The sequence below is a fragment of the Zonotrichia albicollis genome, chromosome 3 (assembly GCF_047830755.1).
Source record: "Zonotrichia albicollis isolate bZonAlb1 chromosome 3, bZonAlb1.hap1, whole genome shotgun sequence".
Taxonomy (NCBI): Eukaryota; Metazoa; Chordata; class Aves; order Passeriformes; family Passerellidae; genus Zonotrichia; species Zonotrichia albicollis.
In genome coordinates this window covers 36,618,553-36,645,350 of record NC_133821.1, presented here as the reverse complement: position 1 = coordinate 36,645,350, position 26,798 = coordinate 36,618,553, and the positions used below count along the sequence as shown (strand labels likewise).

The window sequence follows — 26,798 nt, the reverse complement described above, 5'->3', positions numbered from 1 at the left end:
CACCTAAAAATCCTTAATGTGAATTAGCAGCAGTGTTGGCAGTGACCATATTTTTTCCCTGTTTTGTTTTGAAGACAGAGGATCTCCAGATTCTGAGGGAATGAATGCGGAAGTAGTCTATTGTTTTCTTGGCTTTATTCAGTAGCCTAGAAACATTGTCTATGGTGAATTACATTTTATTTGTCTTGGCAGTAAAGTTTGAAGTGTAGCAGTTCAATGTTGGCTTATAAAAACTCAATATAGTAAACAAACCTTACATTGTCTACTGATCAAAGAAATAAACCTGCTAAAATTAAATGTTTTCCAGGGAAACTTCCTTTCAGCTGTTTCTCTTCTAACCTCAATTTCAAGATAAGCCTTACTTTCAAGATTAGTACAAACAAAAAAGAAATACTGATGTCAGGTTGGAAACATCATTTATATGGAGCTGGCAATAACAGAACAGTTGTCTCATTTCTTTATGTTGTAAATTTGTGTTGACTGTTATGTAAGGGTACACTGATATAAGAAGGCAGTGAGCATTTGAGAATGAGATCTGTATCTATGAATGCAACAGAAATACAGCTGAGTTCCAGGAATGGGAGGAGGCAGTCTCTGAAGGAGAGTCATTGATGAGGTCTTGCCAGAAGTTTTCTTTCAGCTGTTTTTTTAATTAAAAAAACAAACTGAGAAAAAGACACGTAATCCGACTGATTGACTGGGCAGCCCTGCTGGTTGTGCATTGCTTTGAAGTTGCTTTAACTGTAATTAGTAATGCTCCCAGATATTGTCTCTGACTTCCTAAGACATGTCACCACTTTTCAGAAGGACATAGATATACACAGCACTTAAAACTCTATTAGGTCTCTTCAGTTTCTGCAAAATTGAGTTCCCTCCTACAGCAGCTAAGGATATGCAAAGATGCTGTTGTTTTAAACCTTGTGGGGTCACCTCTTTCTAGTGAAAAGAAAAAAAGACATGGTTTAGTACAGAATAAGCAACATTTATCAGTCAGTGAAAACAACTACTGTTTTGATTGAGAGGTAACTATAATAATGATTACTCTGGGTAGTGCCAGGGAGAGCCTGTCAATTGTCCCCTCTGTGCAGGGAGAGAGATGTCTCGATGGATGCACTGCTTCCCTCTCTCCCATACCCTAGATTTTGGCACTTGTTACTCTGATTGTGGTAAGCAATTGCTTTGCAAATGTTTTGGCCTTGCTGTTGTAGTGCACCTACTTCTACTCCTTTATGAATAAAAGCTCCTGCAGCCTTGCTAGCAGAAGGTTTGGGTGCCTGTGTGTGTGGCCATTTGAGGTACTCTGCCTGGTGCTCAGTTACAGCCATCCATACAACCTGGCATCTCTGGTTGTATTTGTGGATAATAGTGCAGTGACTGAAAACACTATCTGTGAGTGTGGTTATATAAAACAACTTTGATTAGGTGTTAATAAGGAGAAATCCTCTTTATAGGTACAGTTTTCACAGTGAATATGTTATTTTGTCTTTAAATGATGGACATGTGAAAAACAACTTTCAGCACAGTGTTTTACTTTTCATTACTGAAGTCTTCCTGAAGACAGTTGAACTATTCTAGGCACTGGCTGAGTAATTTGATTTAGACCTCCCAGAACAACAATTGAACTGTTGTGAAGTCTGAATTTCTAAGTGTTCTATTCTGTGCATATTTCTTGCACCTGTTTTGCATTATGAATCTATAAGTATCCCTCATGATTAGTCAGGAAAGCAATCCTATCACTCTGTCACTGGCAGAGGATGTTTTTACAGTTGGAAAGGGAAAAGCTGAAACTTGTAAAGCTTACTGAAGATATAATATTCTCCTAGGTGGTGCAGTGGATTAATTTAGTACTCCATGGAGTTCATTTTTCATCTCCCAAAACATATTTTCCATCCAACCCACATAGGATTTTTTCCCCTTCCTTTTGATCTAGGAACCATGTCTTTAAAATTTTCAGAGCCAAATGAAAGACAATCCTGAATACACTTTATGGATATACTTTTAAAAATACCCATCCATGATAAGTTCTGACTGCTTGAGGATGTATGAAAAATTCTTACATACAGTGAGACCTTTTTACTATTCTGTGTTTTCAGAAGTTCAGGTTATAGTGAGGAATAGGGGAAGGTGCCTTCTATGTATTTTGGAAGCTCTCTCAGCCTGTTTACAAAAGAGAAGAATATTCTCCATGAAAAGAAGAGAAAGCTGGGAAAACGGAATTTTAAAAGAATGCTGGGTGGGAGAACAGAAATGAAAATGGATGGGTGTTTGTAAGTGGGTAAGTACTCAGTAAGGACTTATCAGTGTTGAGGAGCAGGATGCAAGAATCTTGAATAGTGGAACAAAAAAATTGAAAGGAAGAAAGGAGGAAAAACCTGGAAATCTAAGGAAGTGATACAAAATAAACCAAAACAAGAAGACACTTTTCCAGTGTGTGAAAATATATATCAAGGGTGTTAATGCATCAAATCACATAGTGTGCTTTCTCTGTCTTAACCAATTTAATGCATGTTAATTGCTTTGGTTTTTTAAAATGTTTGTATGTCACAGACATTTCTTTCAGTAGTGTTTCTTAATACTGTTTTTTCTTGCCTTTATGTATTTAAGTATTTTAAAATATCAGCATTTTTGAAGTAGATATTGTTGTGCTAAAATTTTTTAGGAATATTTTTCACATGGCTGTTTGACTATTTAGTGTGGTTTTTTTTTACTGAGGCTCTAAATGGCTGAATCTGAGCTAGAACATACTCTGTAAATGTGTTCCTCTGGTTTTGTTCCTCCACTGGTGTTTATGCATAGGCCAGAAAAGAACAGTAAATGGATATGCAGGCGTAGGAAGAGTTGTACAGACATTTCACAGACATAAAGAGAGTACATGGGACAGAAAGTTTATGTGGGTGTGTGATTAACAAGGAGAAGCTGTGTTATGGTTGTACCTAGTGGTGGAGAATTTATTTGGAGGAGTAGAAGTGGTGCCTTCCTTGTAGGGTCTGTCTGCATGTTTTACTTTTAGGTCAGGGGCAGTGTGAAGGAGCAGAGCTCTACTGAAGCACAGTTTGTTTCCAACTGTCTAGTTCCACATGATTCCAGTTCTGGGGCATTTCTGCTAAAACCCTCAACTAAAAGCCAGTGACAGTAAAGTGGGAGGAGCTGTCAACTCCCTTGAGGACAGAGAGGCCCTGCAGAGAGACCTCAGCAAATTAGAGAGATGGGCAACCACCAACTCTATGAAGTTTTAACAGTGACAAGTGCCCAATTCTGCACTTCAGACAGGGCAGCCCTGATTGTGTGTATAGACTGGGAAATGAGAAGTTGTAGAACAGCTACATGGAAAGGGACCCTGGGACCTTGACTCATATTCCACTTGGTCAATGGCAAGTGGAATCTGAGCCAGCAGCGCCCTGGCAGTCAGGAGAGCCATCCTTGTCCTGGAGGGCACCCAACACAGCATCACAGCCAGGCAAGGGAGGGGATTGTCCTGCTCTGCACTGGGGCAGCCTCACCTCGAGTGCTGGGGCAGTTCTGGGTGACACAATGTAAGAAAGACATGGAACTGTTAGGGAGTGTCCAGAGCAGGTCCCTGAGGTTGATGAAGGGCCTTGAAGGGAAGCCATGTGAAAGTGGCTGAGGTCACTTGGTCTATTCAGCCTGGGGAAGAGGAGTCTGAGAGGAGATCTCATTGCAATTACAATTTCCTTGTGAGGGGAAGAGGAGGAGCAGGTATTGGCCTCTTCACTTGTTTGCCCAGGAATCAAGGAAATAGGATGAGGCTGAGCTGGGAGAGGTTTCTGTTGGGTATCAGGAAAACAGCAGAGAGTGTGGCTGGGCACTGGAACAGACTCCCCAGAGAATGAGCACAGCAGCAGCCTGGCAGAGTTCAGGGGGCATTTGGATGATGCCCTCAAGCACATGGTGTGACTCTTGGGGATGGTCCTGTGCAAGGCCAGAAGTGATAATAATGTGGATTGTAAGTTGGGTGATGAAAAAATATGGCTTCCCTTGGACTTGGTATACCCTGCAGAGACTTTCTTACGTCCTGGAAGCTGTCTAGTAGTGGTCCAACTACAGAAGAGAGCAAGGGGAGATGCTGAGAGGGTGAGGGATGCTTCTAAATTTATCACCTGTCAAGATTCCTCCTTTTCTCTGCTTCATAAAAGGTGCCAGTTGTCTGGATCATCAGAGTCTCCTTGATATTTGGGAGTGTGGAAACCTCCCCCACAGCTTTAAACAACCAAAGAATTAATAAGGCTTCTGAGGCAATGATAAGCAGCAGGTGCTTCTATTCTGCCCTCCCTAGCTGCTTGTGCCTCTGTTATCTCTACCCTGTTTCCTCTGGCACCCTCACTATCAACTCTCTCCCACCAGCTCTTGTTTCAGATGTTTGCTCCTTTTTATCTCTGTTTTGGACCTCATCCTCTTACAGAATAGCTGCTGTTATGGTATTTTGTTGCTTATTGCACCAGAGTAATTACCATTAAATTAATGCTGTCAGAAATGCTGGCCAAATGTATCTGTATATTGATTTTATTCAGAAGCGTAAACTTCAGGTTCAGTGCATCTTCACATCTGCAGTGAATGTCCCAATCTCTGTTTGGCAGGTTACCTCTGCAGATTGTAGTTGTTCATTCTGGCCTGTTTTTATTGTGAAAAATAAGCAATCGTTATTAATTTTTTCCCCTCAAATACAGAGGTATTTTCAAAGCTGCAGAAAGCTCTTTGTGACAGAGGTATGAATTGGGAAACCTTTACATCTGGAAAATCTGATTCATCTTTTTTTGGTGCAAATGCATCAACAACATTAAACCTTCCTTTTCACTTGGAGAAATTGCTTATGAATTCAACACTAAAACAGCTGACAGAAATGGAAGACATCGAGCATTTATAGTTCATACTGAGTTTTACTTGAGTATAGTTGAATTCTCTTAGCGCCTTTTCTTCCTTTCACCAATCCAAATGCATGCATTTGTTTAGCTTTATAATATTGAATTTATAGTCTTAAAAGAGAAAAAAAGTGAGGTAGGAAAAGCCAACTTCTCTTGGTCCCTATGAAACACTTCTATAGAAAACGCACATCTCACAAATTACAAATGCTCGGCTCACTTTTGTTAAGTGCAGAAGATCTTTTATTTATTCTTCCAAGGTTCTGTCCCTCTTGTTTCATTGGTGAAACAGACACTGCTGGCAAATACAACAGGAAATGTAAAGAGCACACTGCTCACTTTTTTTTCCCCCACAGAAAATACAACTGGAGCCATGCTCGAGTGCATGCTTGATTTTTGTACCTATTGAATTATTTTGTGCCATAAGAATAAGGTAGTGCCTTCATTCTATGGAATGAAGTCACTTATGAACCCAAACCAACTCAAGACAAAGAAGAAAAATTAAATCAGGTTGTCAGTATCTTATGTGAAACATGCTACATGCTTAATACTTTTTAGGTTATTATGTTAATAGAAAAGTTAGTAATATCAGCATAAAAATATGTGTGTGCTCTGGTGATTCTCCTGTTTCCCCATCTAGTGAATACTACCCACTTCCATAAAAAGGCTCTGGAAGATGTAGAGATGGACATAGTAACACTCAAAGACTTCACATACACGCCCTGTTTCCAGATTTTTGTTAGGCTTTGTTATTTCCTGATGTAACATCTAATAAAAAACATATGCTCTGTATGTCTATGCAGTCTTGCAGCATAAAACTGCAGCCCATGGAAAACCTGAAGCATTTCAAAAGGAAGAGACTTAGTGTAATCACCTCAGGGTATCAAGCATCTTCAGTTGTTGGAAGTGAAAGCCAAAATGAGCTTTTTATGTTTAACTAGATTTGAAATATGCACAATATGTCCTCTTGGTACTCAGTGATCACTGGTGAGAAAAAAGTGCTATCTTTGCAATATCACACTACCTTTAGCAATAAAAGGAGAATATTGTTTTCTCTAAAAAAATAGTAAGTGTTAGTAAAAATGATAGAGACACAGTATTAAAGAAGGAAATATAACTACAAAGTAATGTAGCTCTTAGAGTTGTTTAATTTTCATAATTTTTCATTTTTCTGAAAAGCCCTATTGTAGAGAAGAAAAAAATGGTTTAATTTAGTCTTTCAGACAGATACATTGAATATATAGCATTGTCACTTAATTCAATTTGACACAGGAGTTGAGTTGAAATGACATTTAAAGCTGTTTTTAGTCTTACATAATGTGGTACTTTGTGAACAGTTGAAGAAGTTAATTTCCTGTAAAGTTGAGTTTTTGAAGTTCTGTGATCACATGGTCCAAATAAATAATTTAATCCTAAATATTTCTTAGTCGAGTTGCAAATGTTCCTAAACTGATCATGTCTAGCTCTCAAATTATTACAGCAGTAACTTCTTGGTTTTTTCTCTCGGAGTGCAGTAGGCTATTAGATTTCCTCAGAAAGTGAGACATTTGTAACCACCACAGCCTTTAATACTTTCTTCATCAACTCTTTGAGTAGTTGAGTCTTATTAAGAGTTTTCCATCAGCCTTTTTGTTTTCAGAGAAATTAATGTTCCATTCACATGTTATCTTTTAATTCAGTTTTATATCAGTGATATTTATAAAGGTTGGATATGATAACAGGAAGAAGGGTTTAGAAGCTGGGAGTCACTTGTATATTTTTTGCATTCAGTCATGAACAAAGTTTGTAATGGTTTTTTATCTACATAAAAAATCCCTGGGGTTTTACACAGACAACTTTTTTGAATAGAATTACAGCACCGTGATTATGCACCACAAAAATCCTCAGAGCAGTTGCAGGCCTGCAATTGTAGAAGCATGAAGCATCTGGGAGGTGTCCTGGATGATGCCATTCCATTGCAGTGCTGTGAGCAGGAGGTGCTGTCACAGAACTGAATTAGACAAACTTGGTTTGGGTCTTTTTCTTTAATTAGCCTGGTTTCCTCAGAATAAAGTGGGTTATTTTGGGTGAGAAGTATGAAATTTTCACAGTTTGTACAGTAACTAAAACAAAGGTGATAAATTTGAGCATTTTTTTTCATTTCTTTCACAGTTTCTAATGCAAAACTTTCATACTCATTATTGCTACTGTATTGTAAACAATGCTGTCTGTAAGGCGTCTTTTCACAGAAAGAACTTTATGTAGTTAAAATTGTAATGTTGCCAAAAAATATTTTAGTTTTACCTTTCACCTTGTTCACCAAAGAGCTTTTACTTTGTTGTTCTCTGTAAAGAGAAGAGAACTCATCCACATTAACATCAAGTAAATACATTTATAAATAGGTGGGCTCCCCTTTTGCAGCTGGCTGATAATATTTAATGTATTGTAAAGCCAAAAAGACTGATCAAGTGCACAGAAAATGCTTAATGGTGTTTGGAGAGGGGAAGAAGAAGCTTGGTTTCAAATAAATTTATTTTGTTTTTCCAAGTGCAGCTAAACCATGGGGTTCTGTGGACTTTTAGTAGACTCTTTAACTACCTCTGTGGATTCCCTAACTTCTGACATGTTCTTGGCTAGTTCATTTTGTTGTTAGTTATTTCAATTTGGCAAAAAAAAAAAATTTAGTGTTTGAGTTTATTTGAAGCAGTCGTACTGTTATATGTGCTTTATTGTAGTTTTAGATCTGTAGTAAATTTTGCTGCTTAAAAACAACAAAGAAATGCAGGTTTATGGAATGTTTCTTCAACATAAAACATCAATCCCAAGCATAATCTGTTGATAACCAGTGGGTACTTTGTGATTAGGATTGAGGACAGGGTATGGAACTGGCACCTCTCTAAAAATGGTGATGAGGGAGATGCACACAAGATCTGTGTGCTGAGGAGCCATTCAATGTGTGGCACCTCTTATCTGCTTTGTACTAGAGATTATGAACAAATAATGGAGCTATGAGTGAGGGTAGTAGGGCCTTGCACTCATTTCTGTTCTGCCATATTCACACTGTGAAGGGACTTGAAACCACAAGCTCTCCCTGGATTCTGGTTTAGTTTATGTAAAGGTAGTAAAATGAAGTGTTTAATCTGTTAACTAAAGAAACTGTTGATTTTAGTGGGTGATGGTAAACTACAGAAGCACCAGGACATGGCCTGTGGAGTGGTGGGTGGGGGTGACCACAAGCATGACCAGATTGGTACTGATTGCAAAGGGATAACACAGTGAAGAACCCATTGAGATACTCTTAGCACTTGTGTTCGGTGTTTATTTGAATGAAAAAGGGCATGAAGTATCCTAATAGTCCCTTCCATCACTGATGCTGGGTGGTTTTCAGCTGCCTTGAGCCAATCTGGCTTTTAGTGAAATGGGTTCCTACTTGTTCTCATTGCCAGTGTTGAGGCCCTAATGCCAGAGGATTTGTGTAGGCTTGTGCACAGCAGTCCACATGCAGCTGATCATCACTGTCCTCTGGCTGCTGGGTGTTGCAGCGGCCACAGATCAGCTGGTGGTCCTCTTGGAGCCATTTCAGCAAAACCAAATTAGATTTAAATGTTTGGATGTTATTGAAATAAATTTCAATATTCTAATTTCAATATCAGGCCTCTGCTAACCTAATTGATGTGACTGAACGGAATGGGGAGTTTGCTTTCATTAGAAACCTGGGTAGGATGTTTGAAATTGTCACCCTTCAGCTGGATGTGGTGTCAAAAAAAGTGGTGGGCAAGGTAACATCTGCCACTGGCACCAGTGTGTTCAGAAGGCAGCAGCCTCTGTGCAGTTCAATATCCAAAGCTGAGCAGAGGGTTAAGTGGCTTTAAAAACTGTTCTTAGAGACAGTGAGACAGCTCCTCTGGGATAATAGAATCAAAGGCAAGCATGTGCAAATGTTGGAAAGGGTGGTCTTGAGTAAGGGAAAGTGTTGGAAGAACTTTTCAAAAAAGTATTTTCAGACATAAAAATTGTTGCTGTTGACATCCCCTTATATCAAAACCAAATCAATTGCATGCAAGTGGAAGAGAGAAGGGGGAAAAATAACAATAAAGAGCAGATCTTTCTGACCAGCTTCTAATTCATCTGCAGAGAAGACCCTCAGGAAATTTCATCATTTTATTCAGGATGTTGTCTGTTAGTGGTGAATTCACAAAGGCAGTGTTCATCTGCTGTGGTGCTGCTGATTGTAAAACAAAGAGCATGATCTTACTAGAGCTTGGAAAATGTTTGCTAGCTTTGAGTTTGGCACTTGCTGCAATAGCGTGGGATGCTTGTTTGTCTGGGGAAAAAATCCACAAGGCGATGAAGCACTGTCAGTAATTAAAATCAGAAGGAATACTTGAGCCATTTGGGGGAGATGTAATCAGCTGACTAGTGAGATTAGACTTGGGGAACAAAAGGCACATACATTGCAGGTAGAATTCCAAATGTTCAAAGCAGAGATGAAAAATTCATTAATGTTGCTCTCTGATTATGCAGTTAGCCCTTTCCTTGCCCTTAAGTTTACCTTGGCTGGGGCACTTGCAGTTAAATGGCACTGTGGAAATTACTGGAAAACATTAACATTAACTTGTTATTGTAAGCTGACATCATGCTGAGCCTGATGGGAAGTGAAAATTTATAAATAGCTTGTCCATATGTGTAAGGCAAAAATCTGCTGATCTTCAGCAACAGGATGATTCATGTATTTGCTGTAGTTTAAACTTCATTGTGAGTTTTCTGTGTTTCTTTGAACTTTGTAGTTTCAGAAACTTCGGGAAGATCAGTGGTCCAAAACTGACAGAACTCTGAGGAAATACTGTTGATTATTTTCAGTCCAGTTTTGATTGTACAATCTATATTGTACTGACACTTAGGTATTCTTCCCTCTATGTTTTCTTAACAGCAAGTGCTTCCAAAAAAGTATACTTAAAACATAGTTTTGGTATTTTTTTCTCACCCCTAAATTCTCATACACATGCCTGCGTTCTATGAATTGGAACTTATGGGATCCAAATTATCTGTCTCTGAGATGCATCCTTTTTGTATTTCAAATAAATCACTCAATCTCTATTTCCTTGCCTGCAAGACTTCATTCTATAATCTTTTATAAAATGGGAGAGGGGGGTCATATTGAGAAACAATATGTGGTTACCTAAGTAAAAGCTTTATTTCTACATAATTTATGGAAAATAAGTAGAGATGTTGTGTATTTTAAGGAGCCAGTCCTCTTTCCTCTCAGATGATTATCCTTGTTGGAGGGTGCCTGGATCCACACACACCTGGGCTGAACAAGTGCTGCCTTGTAGTCCTGTGAGACTGAAAATACAGGGGGGCTGTTGGGTTGAGGATTGTCTTTTTTTTTCCCCCCATGTTGCATCTAAGTAGGATCCTCTCACACAAATTAATTTTTAGATGTTACTGTAATAAAAGAAGTAAAAAAGAAAACAGTTTGCATTAAATGCACCTTCCTTTATCCAGTTGTCTTATGTACTGCCCTTGTAAAGCTGAACTACTTATTAATGTTTATGCTTGGAATTCAATTTAACTTATCTGCAAGTTAAGCCCACCATCAGCTATGCTGTCTAGACATACTTTTATTGCATGTTTCAGTTGTATGTTCCCTTTTATAGGGATAGTTTTGACAGAGGAAAATTCTTGTGAGTTTTACTTGCATTCAGCTGTGTTGCTGTGTGTTGGAGGAGTTTGGCATCTGAGCTGGGGGTCTGGGCACCAGCGTGGATGGGGTTTGATGGATCTGCAGAGCCCCCATGTTCCCCCTGTTACCTGCATCTAACTGGGTGAGAATTTTCTTTAAGGAAGGGACATTTGCCCTATTGTTTGCACTCAGGTGCAGCAATCCCTGTGTGGAGGAGCAATCCATCTTACCTAAGTTCAGCAGGGTTTGAAATGTTGGCTTAGAGTTCAAACAAAAGAATACAGTTGTTAATATTGAGTTCCTCAGTTGCAAATTGAGCCATTAATATATTGTGACAAAATTCTTGTAAATAAGCAGCAGTGGAAGTTGATCCTCATGCACAGAGACATGTACAGTCACAGGTTATGACTGACAATGTACAAATGGGGAAAAGCTTTCAGAAGTTATAATACAACCTTGAAAGACATCACCTTTTTATTTTTTAATAATTTTATTACCATTGTTATAGCAAGCTGCACTGGGATTTTTCATGTGTCAAATTATTCCTCAGACTTTAAAAATACTGAGTATTTTTCTCATGTTTGAGACCTGTGTATATATTTTTCTCCTCTGTAAGTTTAAAATTATTAGTGGATAGAAGTAGATAGTTTTCTGTAGCTGCAAGCTTTACTTCATTTTATTTTATAATGTGAACTTGGGAACTAAAAGCATCAGATTGATTTAGCTTATTTCTAATTATTTTCTCAGCTTGTGTGTTAATACAGACATTCCTGAGGCAGAAGATCACCTCTGCTGAAACCAGCAGAGCTGGGGGTCAAGTGGCAGTGTACTTCTGAGCACTCTTGATAAACATGTTCATGCTGTGTCTCTTACTTGTCAGCTTCCTTGTGGCAGTGGGGTAGCTGACAATATTCCTCCTAATTGTAAATATCCCTCAGTTAACAGGAATGTGGGCCTTGGTCTTTTTATTTGTGTTTGTTTCCTTCATGTGGGTATGTACAGGAGAGCTGTTATGAAGACATAGCCTGGGAAAAAAGAATTTCAAATTATTTCACTGCCATCCCTCCAAAAAAAGGGAGAGGGAAAGGAAAGCTGGGGTGTGTATGTGTGTGGCTTTATATCCTTTGAGGTAGCTGGGTTAAGAAATGATGGCTGGGGTTTTAGGATGACAGAGTATAGATTTGGAAGAAGAGACTTCATTGTATCCTTGCTGCTGTTTGATTAGAAATGCAGGCTGAGGAAAGTTCTTAACTGCTCCCACCAGCCTTGTTTGTTCATTTCTCTGGACTTACAGGTTTTAGTTACATGTTGTGGGAAGGTAATAGGGAGGTTTGCAGAGTGGAAATGCCACCAGCTCCACAGAAGCCTCTTTCATCCCTGGTCAGCTGGCTGCTGAGGAGGATGGATATGTGTGAGACCCACTCAGGTTTGCCTTTTCTTTCTTTGACCCATCAGGCAGATTTCCTTTTCTTAGCCCTGCCTGCTTATTGGGGTTTTCTCTTTGCTCATCAGCCAGTCCTTCTGGTTGGGTTTCTCTGCCCAGCACATGTACCTTTGGTTGAACGACAGCTTAAAAAGTAGCTTCAATCCTAATGGTAAAAAAGTCCTAATAATGATGAAGTGGGACCTCATATCAAGTTTCTGTGTGAATAGGCAAACCATATACTTCCAAGAGAATATTCAGCTGGGTCTTCCAAGTGAAATGAATCTGCTGTTTCCTGGCAGCAAACTTCTCGCTGTTTCATTTTCTCCCAGTGAAAATTTTGAGTCACATACACCAATTTTAAGCTGCAATTCACTTTCATCAGACTGAAATAGGAAGGAAAACCTGGAGAAAACCCTAATAAAAATTGCAGTGCAAGAATTCTGATCTGTGAAATTCCACATTTTGTTGGGCTTCTTTTAGGCAAAAATGCATTTATCTTAAATGTGAAGAACACGTTTTTAATGAGGGATGTTTTATGTCTGATATATGTCAGTCACTGAGAAGAAAGCAACTTTGCTATTTTTCAGCATCTTCTAATTTTCATTAATTATGCCACATTTATAATTTTCAGCTTATTAAATAGCTGTGTTATTCTTGCTGAGTTATACAGAGTTAACTGATATTGTATTCATTAATTTAGATGTTTTCAAGCCTTTTTTTACTTCTTAATTCAATCAAAACATGCTTCCCTTCATTTTAATCAAACGAACTTTTAATTAATGTATAAACCCAGCTTCATGAATTTTGGTGGATATATTTGGAAAAAGGATTCAAGTTCCATAATTTCTCATGAATAGTGAAGCAAAATGGGGTAATTAGATAATTAAATGTTCTGACAAAACAAACCTAAAATTCTGGAAAAATTTACTTGTGAGCCAGCTGTTGCTTTAAAGAAAGAAAAAGATTTTATACAGTTTTCATAAAATTGTTTGCAAAAGGAAATTGTTGAACCTCAGACTACATTTATTAGTCCATTCAAAACAATTTCAAGGAAGCAATATCCACATGCAATCACATAATGTATCTCTGGCAGAAATGATAATCTGATCTGTTAGTTGTGAAACTACTATTATGTAATAAAAGATTTCTAAGAAAGGAAATGGTAGGAGCAAAGGGGGTGATGCTATAATAATTTGGTATATCTAAATGATCTAGGACTATGAGGTGAATGATGGCTTTTGTAACACATTTGTTTGTGGGTGACAAGATAATTGATAAACATTTGAAATTCCTCTTTAGTACATTGCCATTTAAACGGGGAAATAAATTCAGAATATTTACTCTCTCCCACAAGCTCCAGATAAAAACTTCTCTCACAATTAAATACCTCAGGTGAAGAAAATCCTTAATGACTGTAATAGGGTTGATCTATGTACAGAGTTGTTAAAGCTCAGTGTGGCAGAGTCTGGGTCATGAGGACACAGAGCACAGGGTGCCACCTGTGCAGCACCTTTGTGCGGCTCTGGACTCATTTTAAACTCTACCATGCACGTGGCTGCTTTTGCCTGGGACGTCAGCATGGACTGCAGGCACTGTGCTCCTACCACACTCTGGTGATAAAACATGATATTTCTTTTCCACAAATTCCAATTTCTAACAGAGCAGGGTGGTAAACAGATAGTTATAAGCCCTCCCATCTATTTTTGTATGGATATCTTATTGGAAAACGGGTGGGGGTAGATGAGGTTTTTTTAGTCCCATTGTAATTATCACACTGGCGCTTTTCATCTTTAAGAAAAAAAAGGGGATTTTTAAGACTTGTTTTTCCCTAGAGCTAATTATTGTAACTTTGAACTTTTTATCATACTTATAAAAATGCCTTCACCTGTCACAGCAGCTTGCCAGTTTTTATCTACATGGTTGTAGTAAAAAAACATTGGACCTAAGTTTCAGAATACAGAGATAAGTTGGCAGATGTATTTATCATAGAAGAAGAATAAAATTTTATCTGCCTTTAAATGAGAGAAGAAAAGAAAAATTATGCTTGAGGGTTTTTTACCAGCACATTGATACTCAGGTGAAAGCTTTTGATGGGACTGTTCAGAAAACCCACATCTAGCTCAGTAAATCTTCTTACTGCTGCCATTTTGCAAACACCTTTTTCTTTTTTTTGCCCTCCCATGTTACTTCAACCTTCATAACTTGGTGAGTGGCATGTTTTTGAAAGCTGAGTATTTTCACAGTGTTTTCTTTCAGCTGCTGAAACATCTGTATTCTTTGTATTTTTTTAGGGAGTTAAAGGATATATGTTGAGAATGTTAAGGTTCGGGTGATGTCAGTTTGGGTTTTTGGTTTGTATTTTTCCCCCCCCTAGTAAGCACTGCAATGAACACTGGGAGCATTGTTTCAGTTTCGCACTTAGGAATGTGAATATTTGTACTGTGTACTTAACATAGCTGAGGGCATGCATGAAAAAGTTTTTGTTGCTTCAAGTCATCTTAAGGGGGGAGGAATGTTGCTACTTCACTGAGAAGTATGCAACTGTATAACCTGCTTTTGGAAAATTTCATTATTTGGAAAAGTCATTTGGTGCAGCAACATGCTGAAGGCTGTGCTTTCTTTCAAGTGTAAACGTGCTCATGTACACCAGGTATCCAGCTAATCATTGTTTTATGTTGAAAATTAAAAGTTTATTATGAATTTCAGAAACCGTAGTTCCTCCTATAAAATTATTGCTAATGCTCTGAAATGTTAATTTTAATTTGTTAGAAAGTGTGTCATGCTGGATTAACTTTGTGGCTATTGAAAGATTGTGCTGTATTTGCAATGTCTCTGTATGTATGCAGGAGAATTCTTGCCACCAAAATAAGAATTGCACTAGGTAAATTTTGTGTTTGATACAAGTTTTCCTCCATCACTCCATTGCTTCATTATTTTAATTGTGTATTTCCCAGCAATTCAAGCTGATATGAAAGCTGCTAAAGACAATGATTTGCTGCATATCAAATCAAAGTTAGTGTGGGGGAGAAAATGTCTCTAGCTGATTTACATTTTTGACTTAGCTGATGTCTAACCATTTAAGTATTTGTTTTTATTTTTAAAAAAGCAATGTGCATTTTTTTTCACTTAATCATCCAAAATGAACACTTAGAAAATAGCAGATGTTATGTCTTAAGGCCTGCTTGGGTACAAAGAAAACACTCAACTTTCTCATGTCAGGACAGTGTGTTGCATCTGAAAGCTGTTGGGTGGGGGATGGATGTGAACAGGACAGAAGGATACGTGTGCTGATTAACCAAAGGGGAACCAAGCTGGCTGTTCCTTTTCTTCTATTTCTTCCCCCACCCTTCTCTGCTTTTCCCCCTTATCTTGAAGATTCTACAGCTGAAAAGCCAGGGTGAAACCTTGGCTACTCCAAGGAAGGTACTGGAAGTTGGGAATGGCATGCCGAGTCCTTGGGTTTTGCTCGTTAGGATATAGTGTCACACCTGGGCTGGCTTGTTTGGGTTTTTCTGTCTGTTTTTCACTAAGTAGTTCTCCCATGCAGGTGGTTTTACCTGCAGCAGCTTAGGACATGCTGACTCAGAGTTAGAACCTCGTGGACTGAGTGGTCTCAGATGTCCCATCATGTATCCAAGTATCTGGACGTCCCATGCCTTACGCTGTTTTGACAAACCTTGTCCAGGTTGATGGACAGTCTCTGTCTTGGAATCTTCTGCTGGTTGCCGTGACCACGAGAAATGTTAAAAGTGTCTTTTCCCAACCTGAGTGCTTGAAGAATTAGTTGGAGCTCTTCATTTCTTGGTCTTGAGGTTGTTTATTGAATCTTATCTATAAAAAACTTTCTCCTGCCCTGCCAAGGTCCGTCCAGCAGGACAGTTCCAGGCACACTTTTAGTCTTTACACTAAAAACTATGTGTACAATGTTTACAATTACTTTCCAATACCTATCACCTATGTTAGACAGTGACCTTCTATTCTAAACCAATCTGTAAGTGCCAATGTCACAGCAGAAGACGGAGGCCAGGAAGAAGAAGGAGAAAGGCTGGACGTGCCAAGATCCCTCCATCTTGCCCCCTGAACCCCCATACCAAAACCCCAAAATCTACTTTTCCACTCCATGATAACTTCACTATTATTCTATCTAAACTATTGTGACTTGCTGATCTTCATACAAGGTTGGTAGTTTGCTCCATGGGTCATAATCAAACCCACAGGTGTTTTGGGCTCTGTGCCAGGGCTTCTGAGCCCCCTGGCAGGGGTCTTGGCCATTCTGGGCAGCCAGAGGGATGTCCTGGGTTCCCACATCTCTGCTGTCCTGTTGGTGTAATATCCTGGGCTCCTAAACAGCCTGCACAGAGGAGGAAAAGGCTTCTGGGCATCCATGTACTCACCACCTTTAATGCAGGATTCCACAGAACTACAAACAATGCTTTGTCTCAGTGAAGTGTTGTATCTATTAAAGAGAACCACTCTCAGCCAGCATAAACCTTCCTCCACAGATAGTGCAAATCTTTGGTGAAACTACCTTTAAAAAAAGAAAAAAAAATCTTTAATATATTGCCTTTGTGTAATAAAAAACCAATGCCACATATACAAGGAACACCATGACCTCACTGCATTTATGTCTGAGGAATTCAGCAGAGGGTTTTAAATCTTGCAGTATTTTAGACTTGAGGAGAGCCATGCACTGGAAAGCCTGTCTGTTTTATTAGCTATATCAAACAGTCTCATAAAACTTCCTACCTCCTCATGCAAGCTGGCAAACTCCTCATTGCCTGGCTTGTAGTCTTGGATCATGGAAGCCAAAGAATGACACATCATATGAGATGGAAGTGGAGAGCTACTGAGGTTAACTTTTACACATTGCTTGTTTGGTTGCCTATGGTTTTCACTTACATAGAGTAAGGCTTTGTGTAAAACATGCTGATGTTAATTACAATTTCCACTTTAGCTTAGGCATTCTAAAATCTTATGCTGAGAAAAGAATTTCTTTGTGGGAAAAGCTTTTTAGGTGTCTAAAATATGGTGAGGGTGCCTGAATAAAAGAGGGCTTGTGGTGAAATAACAAGAAAATTAAAATTCTGTGTATATCATAAAAAGTAAGAATAGGATAAATTGTAGTTGAACATTTTCTTTAATGGATGCAAACACCCAAACACTTTTCAAACTCTCACATGAGTTGCACCTTCTAATTCTACTGTTCAAATAGGGCTCATGTCCCGTGATTTTTACCATCTGAATAGTATTGAAAGGGTTGGTTCATACATAGAATTAACTCCAGAGGAGTTTTGGTTGCATTTTCAGTACTGGATTTCCTACCTGGACAAATTTAAATCCACCAATTTTACCTCCTTCGTATACACAGTTCTTTCTCTTTCAAGACCTTTAGTTTGAACTATCAAACTACTTCTGCATTACACGGAAAGCACTTTGAGAGTTGTTTTCAGAGCTGAAGACATTAAATTAATTTAAGCTGCTAGGAAAAAATATGATAGCCCTTTATAATTGTGTAACAGATTTTATATTATTGCTTAGAGGTAAATCCATTGTTGTTCCTGGAAATGAATACAAGCACAGAAGAATGAAATTGGAAAGGTTAAGGCACCAAATGGTTTTCAATTAGCAGAGGATATAAAAAGCTTCTGCATAAATATTATTTTCCATTTTCGTTCTTCTTCTTCTGTCGTGTCTATGACTTAACAGGCATTAAGGGCAAGCCACAAAAAATATAGGGAAGCTATTAGTAGTGGCAGCTGAGTGCCTTGGTTTTGATGGAGAAGGTTAATTTGAGTAGGTATTTACGTAAACCATTTTAATAAGCACAGGAAAGAGCAGACTAAAGGAGAGGACAAGATAGACATCTCTGGTGACACTTCGAAATGTTTGCAAGCTTGCACCTCTGCAAAGTGTTTTGTAGAAAAAGATAAAGATTCAAAAGATCTTGGAATTGAAAGATAAAGATTCAAGAAGATCTTGGAAAGGCCATCGTAGAAAGATGGTGTCAACAAAATGATGTTCAGTTCAGTTCAAACTTCCGAAGAGTTTAAAAAAACAGTAGACAAACCACTTCTCCAGGATGTGTCTTGCTACAGAGCACCTGCTGACAAAGGGAGACAGGAGTTTATTTCATTGTTCCTGTCAAAGGGCCCCAGTGGGATCTCTGTGTTTAATAAGTGCCTCACTAGGAAAAAATCTGGACTGACTGAATAGTGTCCAGAGAAAAGTTGTTTGCTGTGAGGGCAGGAGTGGGAGCAGACAGGAACTCCTTAACTCAAGATCTTGGATTTTGAGGGTGAAAGACTAGAGGAGTTGCATACAAGTGTTCTGGAATCTGCTTTCTTGGTTGTTTTCATGACTGGGACAGTCAGGTATTTGTTTCATGGAAGAATGTTTAGACCCTGCCTCAGTGTTTGTATGGATTAGATAGTCTCTTGACATCTCTTCTGTTTCTGTCCTTATTTGAAATGACTGCAGCTGTTTTTCCACTTGAACGATTTCACAAAAAATAACCCAGATGAAATTGTGTCAAGTTAATGCTATGTGGCAGTGCTTGTGTTTCCAAAACAAGCAAACAAACAAAAAAAAAATAGAAACCCCAGAGCAAGTGACAGCTGGAATGTGGGAAATCATGGTCTGAGATCTAAAAGTCTGCGTACAAAGGTTTTTCTTTTCCCAGAGTGGAGTGAAGGCCCCAGCTTGATCCATTAGTCATTAAATTGTCACTTTGCAAGTATGAAGTGCTGATACTCTTACATATCAAGAGTGTTTCCGCATCAAATGCTCCCAATATGTATTTTCAGAAATGATCTGATAATATCTCTTAAGCTTCCTAAATTCTGCACATGGTCAGTTTCAGTAAATCATGGGGGATGTACATTTTCAATTTGCATAGAATCCCTTTCTGTAACTTAGCTGTGTAAGCAAACGGGATTTCCAATTTTGAAGCTGTAAAGGCAAAATTTCTTTTGCTAAGCAAGATCTTTTCCATTAGGCTTCACTAGTGCAACACACCTTTCCATGTGTTCCCCTTTAGAAATTACCTCACCCAGGTGTTTCCTGTTCACTTGTGTGTGAACGGAAAGTTGAAACCAAGTGGGGTGATAGGGGTGGTGTCACTCGTGTCAGGTGTGTGTCATGCACCCTCTGCCACATGCAGGGTGGTACTACAGGGACTGAGCTTGAAGAGCCCCTCTCCACTGTGCAGTTGGTATCAGCTTTCTTATACTACCCGGTATTTTCATTTCATGCTTAGATGACTGTACTTTTTTGTTTTTACAATTTTTTTTCTTAACACTTTTCTATATATTTAATGCTACTTGGAGAAATCGGTTTTTAAATAGCAAGGAGTGTCTCTGAGAATGTACATTTTGTTGTTTTAACTGTCTGAAAGCTACAGTCTTGCTTTCTATTTTGGTACCTTGAATTCTTTCCTTCATCAAAGCTTGGACATGTCTATTAGGCTTTTACATGAAACTCTGGAGGAGAAAGTGCAGGAGCTCAGTCCTCAGAAAGGGAAAATGTGAGTATCTCCCTGCTCCGTGGGGCTTGGAATGAAGGTTCTGAGGAGCAGCAATAGAGATACTTTTCTGTCAGCACTTCAGAGTGGTTATAGATGGTAATTCCCTTCCCTGTCTCCTTGGTACAGTGCAAGCAGCCCTGCTCCATCCAGTGTGCCAAGCTGCCAGTCTGCTCCCCAGGCAGTTGTGCTGGCACTGGGGAGCAAATGGCACAGCAAGAAAGCTGAAAGTTGAGGGATGCTCAAGTTGAAAAAGGCCAGAGGAGTGGTGTTCATCCTAGCTGCCTTCTTTTGACTTCATGGAGGTTAACATCTTCCAGCACTTTCTGTTGTTTTGTGTGAAAAATAGGTTTTAAAAATGGGGCAGCTTAAGGATTTAAGGATTCTGTCTGCTGTGAGGCCAAGTGAATACGTGTTTTTCCTTGAGTTATGGTTGTTCATTTTGCAGACAACTATTTCATCTTAGAGTTAATTGAAGGAAAACCAGTGGCTAGAAACTCTTCATTTGATTTTTTTTTTTTTAAATGTAGGTTTTTCACTTGTTGCAGTCGTACGTAGAATCAAACCAGTTTGTTAGTTTGGACTTCCAGCAGGGACTGTGTGACATCATTACCTGTGTGGGAACCAAGCTGTGGCTGGCTAAAAGGTAAGATTTATAAACAGTTTACCAATGTTTAGAAGACTTGGTTGATTTTTTGAGCTATTATTTTAGCAAGGTGGACAGATTGTGTTAAAATTTAGATGTCTTATTGACTTGCTGATTTTTAATGAAGGTGATTTTTTTCTTTTCCAAAACTAAGATTTTTTTTTTTTCCCAAACATTGTAGTCTAGTCATTAAAGAAAAAAATAACTGTGAATGAACATTACCACAGAAATAGACATTTTGAGGATAACTGATGCTTCTTGGCTAAGAAAAAAATGCCACATATATGAGGTTTTTATGTTACTGTTTTTCTGACTTTGACCTTTACAGAAAATTAGTGGGAAAATGTCACAGCAGTTGTTTAAACTAAAAGTGTTTAGCTGCCCACAAACAATCCAAGATAGATTGGGAAACATTTTTCATAAGTTCATCTTCAGGTGACCTTTGTATAACTAACAAGCTCTCTTGCTCTCTCTCTTGATCTCTCTCTTGCTCTTTTTTTTCCTCTCTCTCTTCCTCTTTCTGTCTTTCTTTCCCTCTTTCCTTCTCTACTTTATCTCAGCAATTGCTTTTGAGAATTTTTACCCATGAGAATTCCAAGCCAAAACTCTAAAGGAATCAGTTGGGAACAAGAGCACCGGTCTTTGCATAGATAGATAACTGGGAGTATCCCACATTTTGCACTGTGGCATGAGGCCACCAGTGCAGCTAGTGTGGATCTCTGATAAAACCTGAGTCATTTTCTGATCATCAAAACCAAAATCCTTAGAGGTTTGAAGAACAGGGGTGTCTAGTGGGTGGGGGAAGTCTATTAGTGTTAACTGAGTTAGGGTAATGAAGATAGAGTTGATCTTTGGGAATTAGAGAAGTGTCTCCTCAAAGAGCGATAGTGGTGATATGGCAGATAAAACTTGGGGCAAATAATTGGAAAATGGTGCTCTTAAACAAAGTCTGGACTTTACCTGGGGAAAGAAGGGTTGACTGAGGTTTTTTTGTTTGAAAAAAGTTCCTCTTGTTCTTGGGAATGTCCAGTAGAGGGGGGGGAAAATATCATAAAAAGACTGAAGAAAAACACAGAACCCCCCCCCTCATCTGTGTTTGTGTATTAATCTATGTTGGATATTTAAATATTGTGTAAATCCCAAAGAAGATACAGTAGGAATCAGAAGCAGCATAAAGACTGACAAGCATAGAACAGTTTCTACTTGGGGACTGATTAAATAGGCTGAGATTTTGTTTAATAATGGAAAAAGAACAACTGAGGGATGTGAAATATGAGTCACATAGAAAGGCACAGGAAATTAACATTCTGTCCAAGGTGGCAGATGTAAAAGAAACTAACTAATGAAGTTTTTAATGTAATTTTAATTTGGCTATGGAACCCTATGATACAAGATAGTCTTGGTTTTAAGCCTGTCTAAATTTTTAAACAACGATTTAATGGAGTCATGGAAGGAAAGTCCAGTGAGGTTACCGAGTATGTAGGCATCACAATTGGCTCAAGAAATTCTTCAGCAACCTTGAGGGTTGAGACAGAGGTTTTGGCAAATGTCATTATCGTTATGCCTGCATTTCCTGTGCATCTGCTCTCTGCCCCAGCTGGAGACATCATGGTGGATTTGGTGGACCTTTTCACTTGAATCAGCATAAACATTTTGAAGTGTTTAAATGAGAATATTAATTTGCATAACCAATTTATAGTTAATAACAGATACTGTTATAAAGAGTAAAAACCCAAACACTAGAGACTAAATTCAGTAGAAAAAAACTCATGCTAAGTAATTCAAACCTCTTTCTCTTGCAGCAAATATGTAAAGGCCAAGCTCCATTCATTACAGATTTTAAATAAATTCTATTTCCAAAGTATTTTTCAGAGCCACTCTTTTTAATGCATCAATCCCTGACTGATGACTGGTATGGTTTTTAGTGAGGTTTTTTTATTATTTTATTATCATCTCTGGAATTGAAAGTTTTTCAGGCCCTCTCTAAGAAATTCTTGTGCACAGTAAAGATGTTTCCCTGAAGAGAAGTGTTTTCTCTTTCACTTGCCTGTAAAAAGTCACAGCTGTATGTGCTGATATTAGCTCCCTGTCAGGAGCACATTTTAATTTTGTCAGTTTGTTGTAGCCTCCTTGTCATAGTTCTCAACAATGCAGTTAATGCTATACATAAAGGATTTTAGAATGTCTTTCTCCCCAGATAGTAATATTTTGTATTACGGGCATCAGCCTTGCAACATTAACTTAAAGCACGGGGATTTTAACTGGTGGGAACTATGTTTGCAAATTTCTAATGTACTTTACGTTCTTGTGCACTTTGAGCTAAGGTGTCCTCCCTCCCTCCCTTCCGCCACTTCTTTCCTCCCTCTGTAATTCCCTTAATTTTTGCTTTAAATAAATGTATTCAGTATGGTGATGTCATTAAAAATTAAAAAAGCAAAGGGAAAAACCTTCAAGAAGCAACCCAAACAAAAAAGGATATTGAAATGGTGTTTTCCGGTTGTTTCAGTGTCCTGCATTCAGGGTGCAGCTTTACAGTTGGTAGTTCAACTGGGTGAAGTTGAACAACTGCTCTGTGATCAACAGTGGAGTGTGAGGGTCTTGTTCTTGCTTTTCCTTTTCTTGTTCTAAAGGAGTTGTAGAAGGTTGCTTGGAAACTGAGTTGTGAAACTGTTTGTGTGGGAGGGTTTCTGGGTGTTGGGAGAGCCTATTAGGAAACCAGCACTTTATTCTTGCCCTGTTGTTGGACTTCTTGGTATGCATCTGCTGCTGTCAGAGGGGGTGATGGCTGGCTGGACCCTCAGCCATGTACAGACATTCCTGCCTTATTTCTGTTCAGGCAAAGAGAATGAGCACCACAGAGAGAAGTTAATGGATCCCCATCTGGCTTTTCTGCCTTTTCCATAAGGAGATAATTTACCATGTCACCGATACTGCAGGGCAGAGACTGTTTGAAAAGAGGGTATAAGAGGCACTCGCTGTTAATCTTAAATGGCTAAAAGAAAGTTAAAATAACAGGAAAGTGGTTTGTGAATCTGGGGAATTATTTCCAAACATCAATTTTCAATCACATTTCTCTGCTAGTTCTGTTAAGTTCTTGCTGGTGTTCTTTCAACTATGTACTTCCTTTGTGCTATGGAACAAACTTCTCTGAAAATCTTGAATTACAAAACTTTGGATTGCATATGTAGCTCTTAAAAATGAGGCTCAGTTGTCATGTGTATGTATTTGGAGGAAAGATTATAGTTTTCAATGGTTTCCTGAACTGGATGGGATTTTTGTTGTTTGGGTTTTGGTTTTAGGGTTTTCTTTGCCTTTTCAGTGCCAGAATGTTATTTCCTTTCATCAGGATTTATTGGTGTAGAATAGCTCAAGATTCTGTTGCACATTCCATGTAATATACTAATCTCTTTTTTCTTCTCCGTGCTACGCCCTGATTTTCCTTTAGAGAACAAAATAATGGGTCACATTCCCCAAATCGAATTTCATGAAGCATTCACTTTTTCAGCTGCTATTTTCTGTCTGTTGTGAAGGCAGACTTCTCATACTGATGGGGCATGGTTGCTTTTTCTTCTTGGTTTTTGTTTTTATACCTTCCAAACATTAACATTTCAAAACCAATATTTTCATTTTTGATGTTTTGAATGAGACCTGTCTTTTATCCGCTTCTCAAGGTGATGGTTGAAGGTGTATGTTTATACTTCACTTGGTGTTTTTTTTTTGTTTTGAATATACCTGTTAGTTAGTCTAAAGTGGTTTAGTAATGTTACTGCTTTCCTTCACCTCCACACCAGAGTTTGTTTACTACAGTTTTTGCAAATATGGAAGATGCAGGGTCTTTGACAACAGAAATTTTAAAAAATATATAGAATCTGTTTTGTTGGAGAACTGTGATGGAATGAAATTATGTAAATTAGTCTGATGAAAGCTTTGAAATATCCGTTTATCATGCTAAATCTTTGAAAGAGTTCAAAGCTCTGTCATGAATTATTTTTTTAATAATTTAAAAAAAATATTAAAAACTTTAAGAAAAAGTTTTTACATCAACTGCATACCAGGGAGTTACAAGACTAACTTGAGATGCCTTCTGCTTAACAAATACAGAACGCTAGAAGAGCAGCCTTTGGATTTGGTAACATGTTGTACAGAAGTCTCAGAAATATCTCTCTTGTTTAATTTGTAGCCTTTGGCATGGCAAAGTATTGGTATTGGAAAATTTGAGAAGTCATGTCATTGCATGGCTTTGCTGTAGGATGCTGCTTTTCAGCACTTTGAGTTGGATTTTCTTTTTCCGCCTTCCTACTTACTGGAGACCACAGGAGGGGAAAAGACTTTGAGGTTCTGCCAGAAGCCAAATAACATACTCTGCTAACCTCTAGCCATGTGCCATTTCTTAGCTGAGAGCTTGTCTGCACTGGGAGAGTTTACTTCTAAGAAGGTGGCTTTCTTGAAACTGACTTGTGGGGAACAACCGTGTATAAAACCAGTTGGCTTTGCCTTTTGCAAGGAGTCGCGGCTTCATCTGGAATGGACCACCTGCGGTGTTTTTGTAAATCAAATAACCCTGCAGTGCTCTGCAGTGCTGCTGCTTACAGCTCTCTGCTTTATGGTTGGCACTGTTAAAAATACAAATGGCTCCTGCACAAGATTCAAGCTCGCAGAACAAATAGATGCAGAAGTTATTTTAGGCACGGGCTCAACACGAGGTTTACTGTTCACTGATATATGTACTGCTTGCTTTTCCCCTGGCTGATTCTCCCATGATCCAGCTATGACTGCTTTGATTGAGGAAAATCTATCTCCTCAGTATTTTATAGCCCTACAGAGTATGGTAACTTGCCAAGTTTTGATGGCCATGGCACTCCATCAAGCCTGTTATATCCCTTTTCCCCTCTGCTTCTGGCAGCGCTGTGTGAGTGACAGCAGGCAGATGAGCAGTCTTGGGTCCTTCCTAGGAGGAACTTCATGCGAGGCACCTTTAGGCCATCTGTTTAGAAAGCAAGAATGTGGCCTCTTTGTGGTTTCAGGACTTCATGGCTCAGACTGTAACCTAAATATGCATTTTTTTCTCCTGCGGCTCTTAGGAGAGACAGTGGTGACTTCCAGTGAGCACACTATTACAAACAAAGCAGGGGCACATGCAGGCATGCCTAGCCAGAGGTGCAATATGCCCATTGCTCTCTGCAGCTTTGCAAGCAGCCTCTCTGTGATTTTTGAAGTGGTCCTTATTTGGGAGTTGAAATGGTTTTTTATACTTTGAAAACAGCAAGAAGTGGGGAGAATGTAAGGTTATCCTCCTTGGCAGAGAGGGAAGTCCTCCTCTTGTTTTAGTACTCTTGCCTCTTCTTCTACTACATCTAGATGAACCTTCTTGTCCTTCTGAGGCCATGTCTGCACTTGACATCTCCCTGTTTTCTAACCTTTCCAGTTTTTCATTTCTATTTTTAAAATCTACACATTGAGAACTGCAGTTATTTATCTTTGTTCATTAGGTCTGTATGTCTTGTACAGCCAAGTTCAAAACTTGAAAATAGTTTTAATAATTGTACCTTTCTCTGCAGAAGTTTATTTACCAGATTTCAAATTGAGAACTTAACTTCCTGTAAGCTGCAGCAATAACTCCTGTTTACCCTTGTACACACAAAATGTGAAAGGAAATTCTGTTGTCCTGTTCCAGCTGAAAATGAAGTGTACCAGTATGAACAGCTCACAGAATCACAGAAAATGCTGAGTTGGAAGGGACCCGCCAGGATCATCAAGTCCAGCTCCTGGCCATCCCCAAGAGTCACACCATGTGCCTGAGAGCATTGTCCAAATACTTCTTGAGCTCTGTCAGGCTTGGTGCTGACTCACCAGTAATTTGTTAATCTGCATGTTCTAACCCATGGGCCTTGTTTAGCCTCGTTTGTCTTTGTTTTTGGGAACAGTCACAGCACGTCATTGCTCATAAATGTATTCCTAGAGGCACTAATTTAAATCTTATGTGCTTTTAGCAGGCTAATTTAGGTTTCTGTGCTGCTCCAAGTCCACTCTTTCACCAGTTTTGATAACAGTATCCTTAACACAGCTACAGACTGTTTATTTAGGCAGTTGGTGATTGCTTGTTTTGGAGCACCCACTTTGGATATCAGTAGAGATGTTTGGACTTCAGGCTGAAGTTTAAGATGTACTTTGCATAAGATAAAATAGTGTTTGACTCTGGTTCATAGGTATATTCCTAACTTAACTAGGAACATTCCACAAATACTAAGTTTTGGATGAGGTTGTTTAAGGTGTTCCCTCCACCAGTGCAACATTTGGAGTAGGCAGAAACAATGTACAATTACAAATTTTGGACATAAATCCTCACTTATATCTGAAAATGCTTTTCAGTAAATAAGCATTAGAGTTTTCCTAGCTTTTTCTTTGTGCATAAGCCCCTTGATTTAATTGTGTAAAATTCATTAAATTTGCACATGGGATTAGTTTGACCTCTTAAGTTTTTTAGGATGTTGCTTAGGGATCACATGAGGTTCTCATTAAGAGAACAAAAAAGAGAACAGCCAGGATTATTTTATCATTCAGGTATGTTAAAAACAACACCAACCAAACACAGCCTTTTAATATCATTCACCAAGGACAGCTGGAGCACAAATTAGTTTTTCTTAATAGCTAAAACTCAGGATGTTCTT

The 26,798-nt window shown here is 38.7% G+C and overlaps 1 protein-coding gene across 8 annotated transcripts in view; it reads left to right on the top strand.

Moving 5' to 3' along the window:
* THADA (THADA armadillo repeat containing) overlaps positions 1 to 26,798 on the top strand; it is a 151,987-nt gene that overhangs the window by 72,065 nt on the left and 53,124 nt on the right. For 7 of the 8 annotated variants that reach the window (XR_012579471.1, XM_014264420.3, XM_026791065.2 and 4 more), the window contains one exon: positions 20,015 to 20,130. The exons of the other annotated variant lie outside the window; for it this stretch is intronic. Coding sequence is in view for 6 of the 7 variants with exons in the window: in XM_014264420.3 (XP_014119895.1) it covers positions 20,015 to 20,130 (116 nt within the window). In the remaining variant the exon portion in view is untranslated. The remainder of the gene's footprint in view (positions 1 to 20,014; positions 20,131 to 26,798) is intronic. 8 annotated transcript variants of the gene reach the window in all.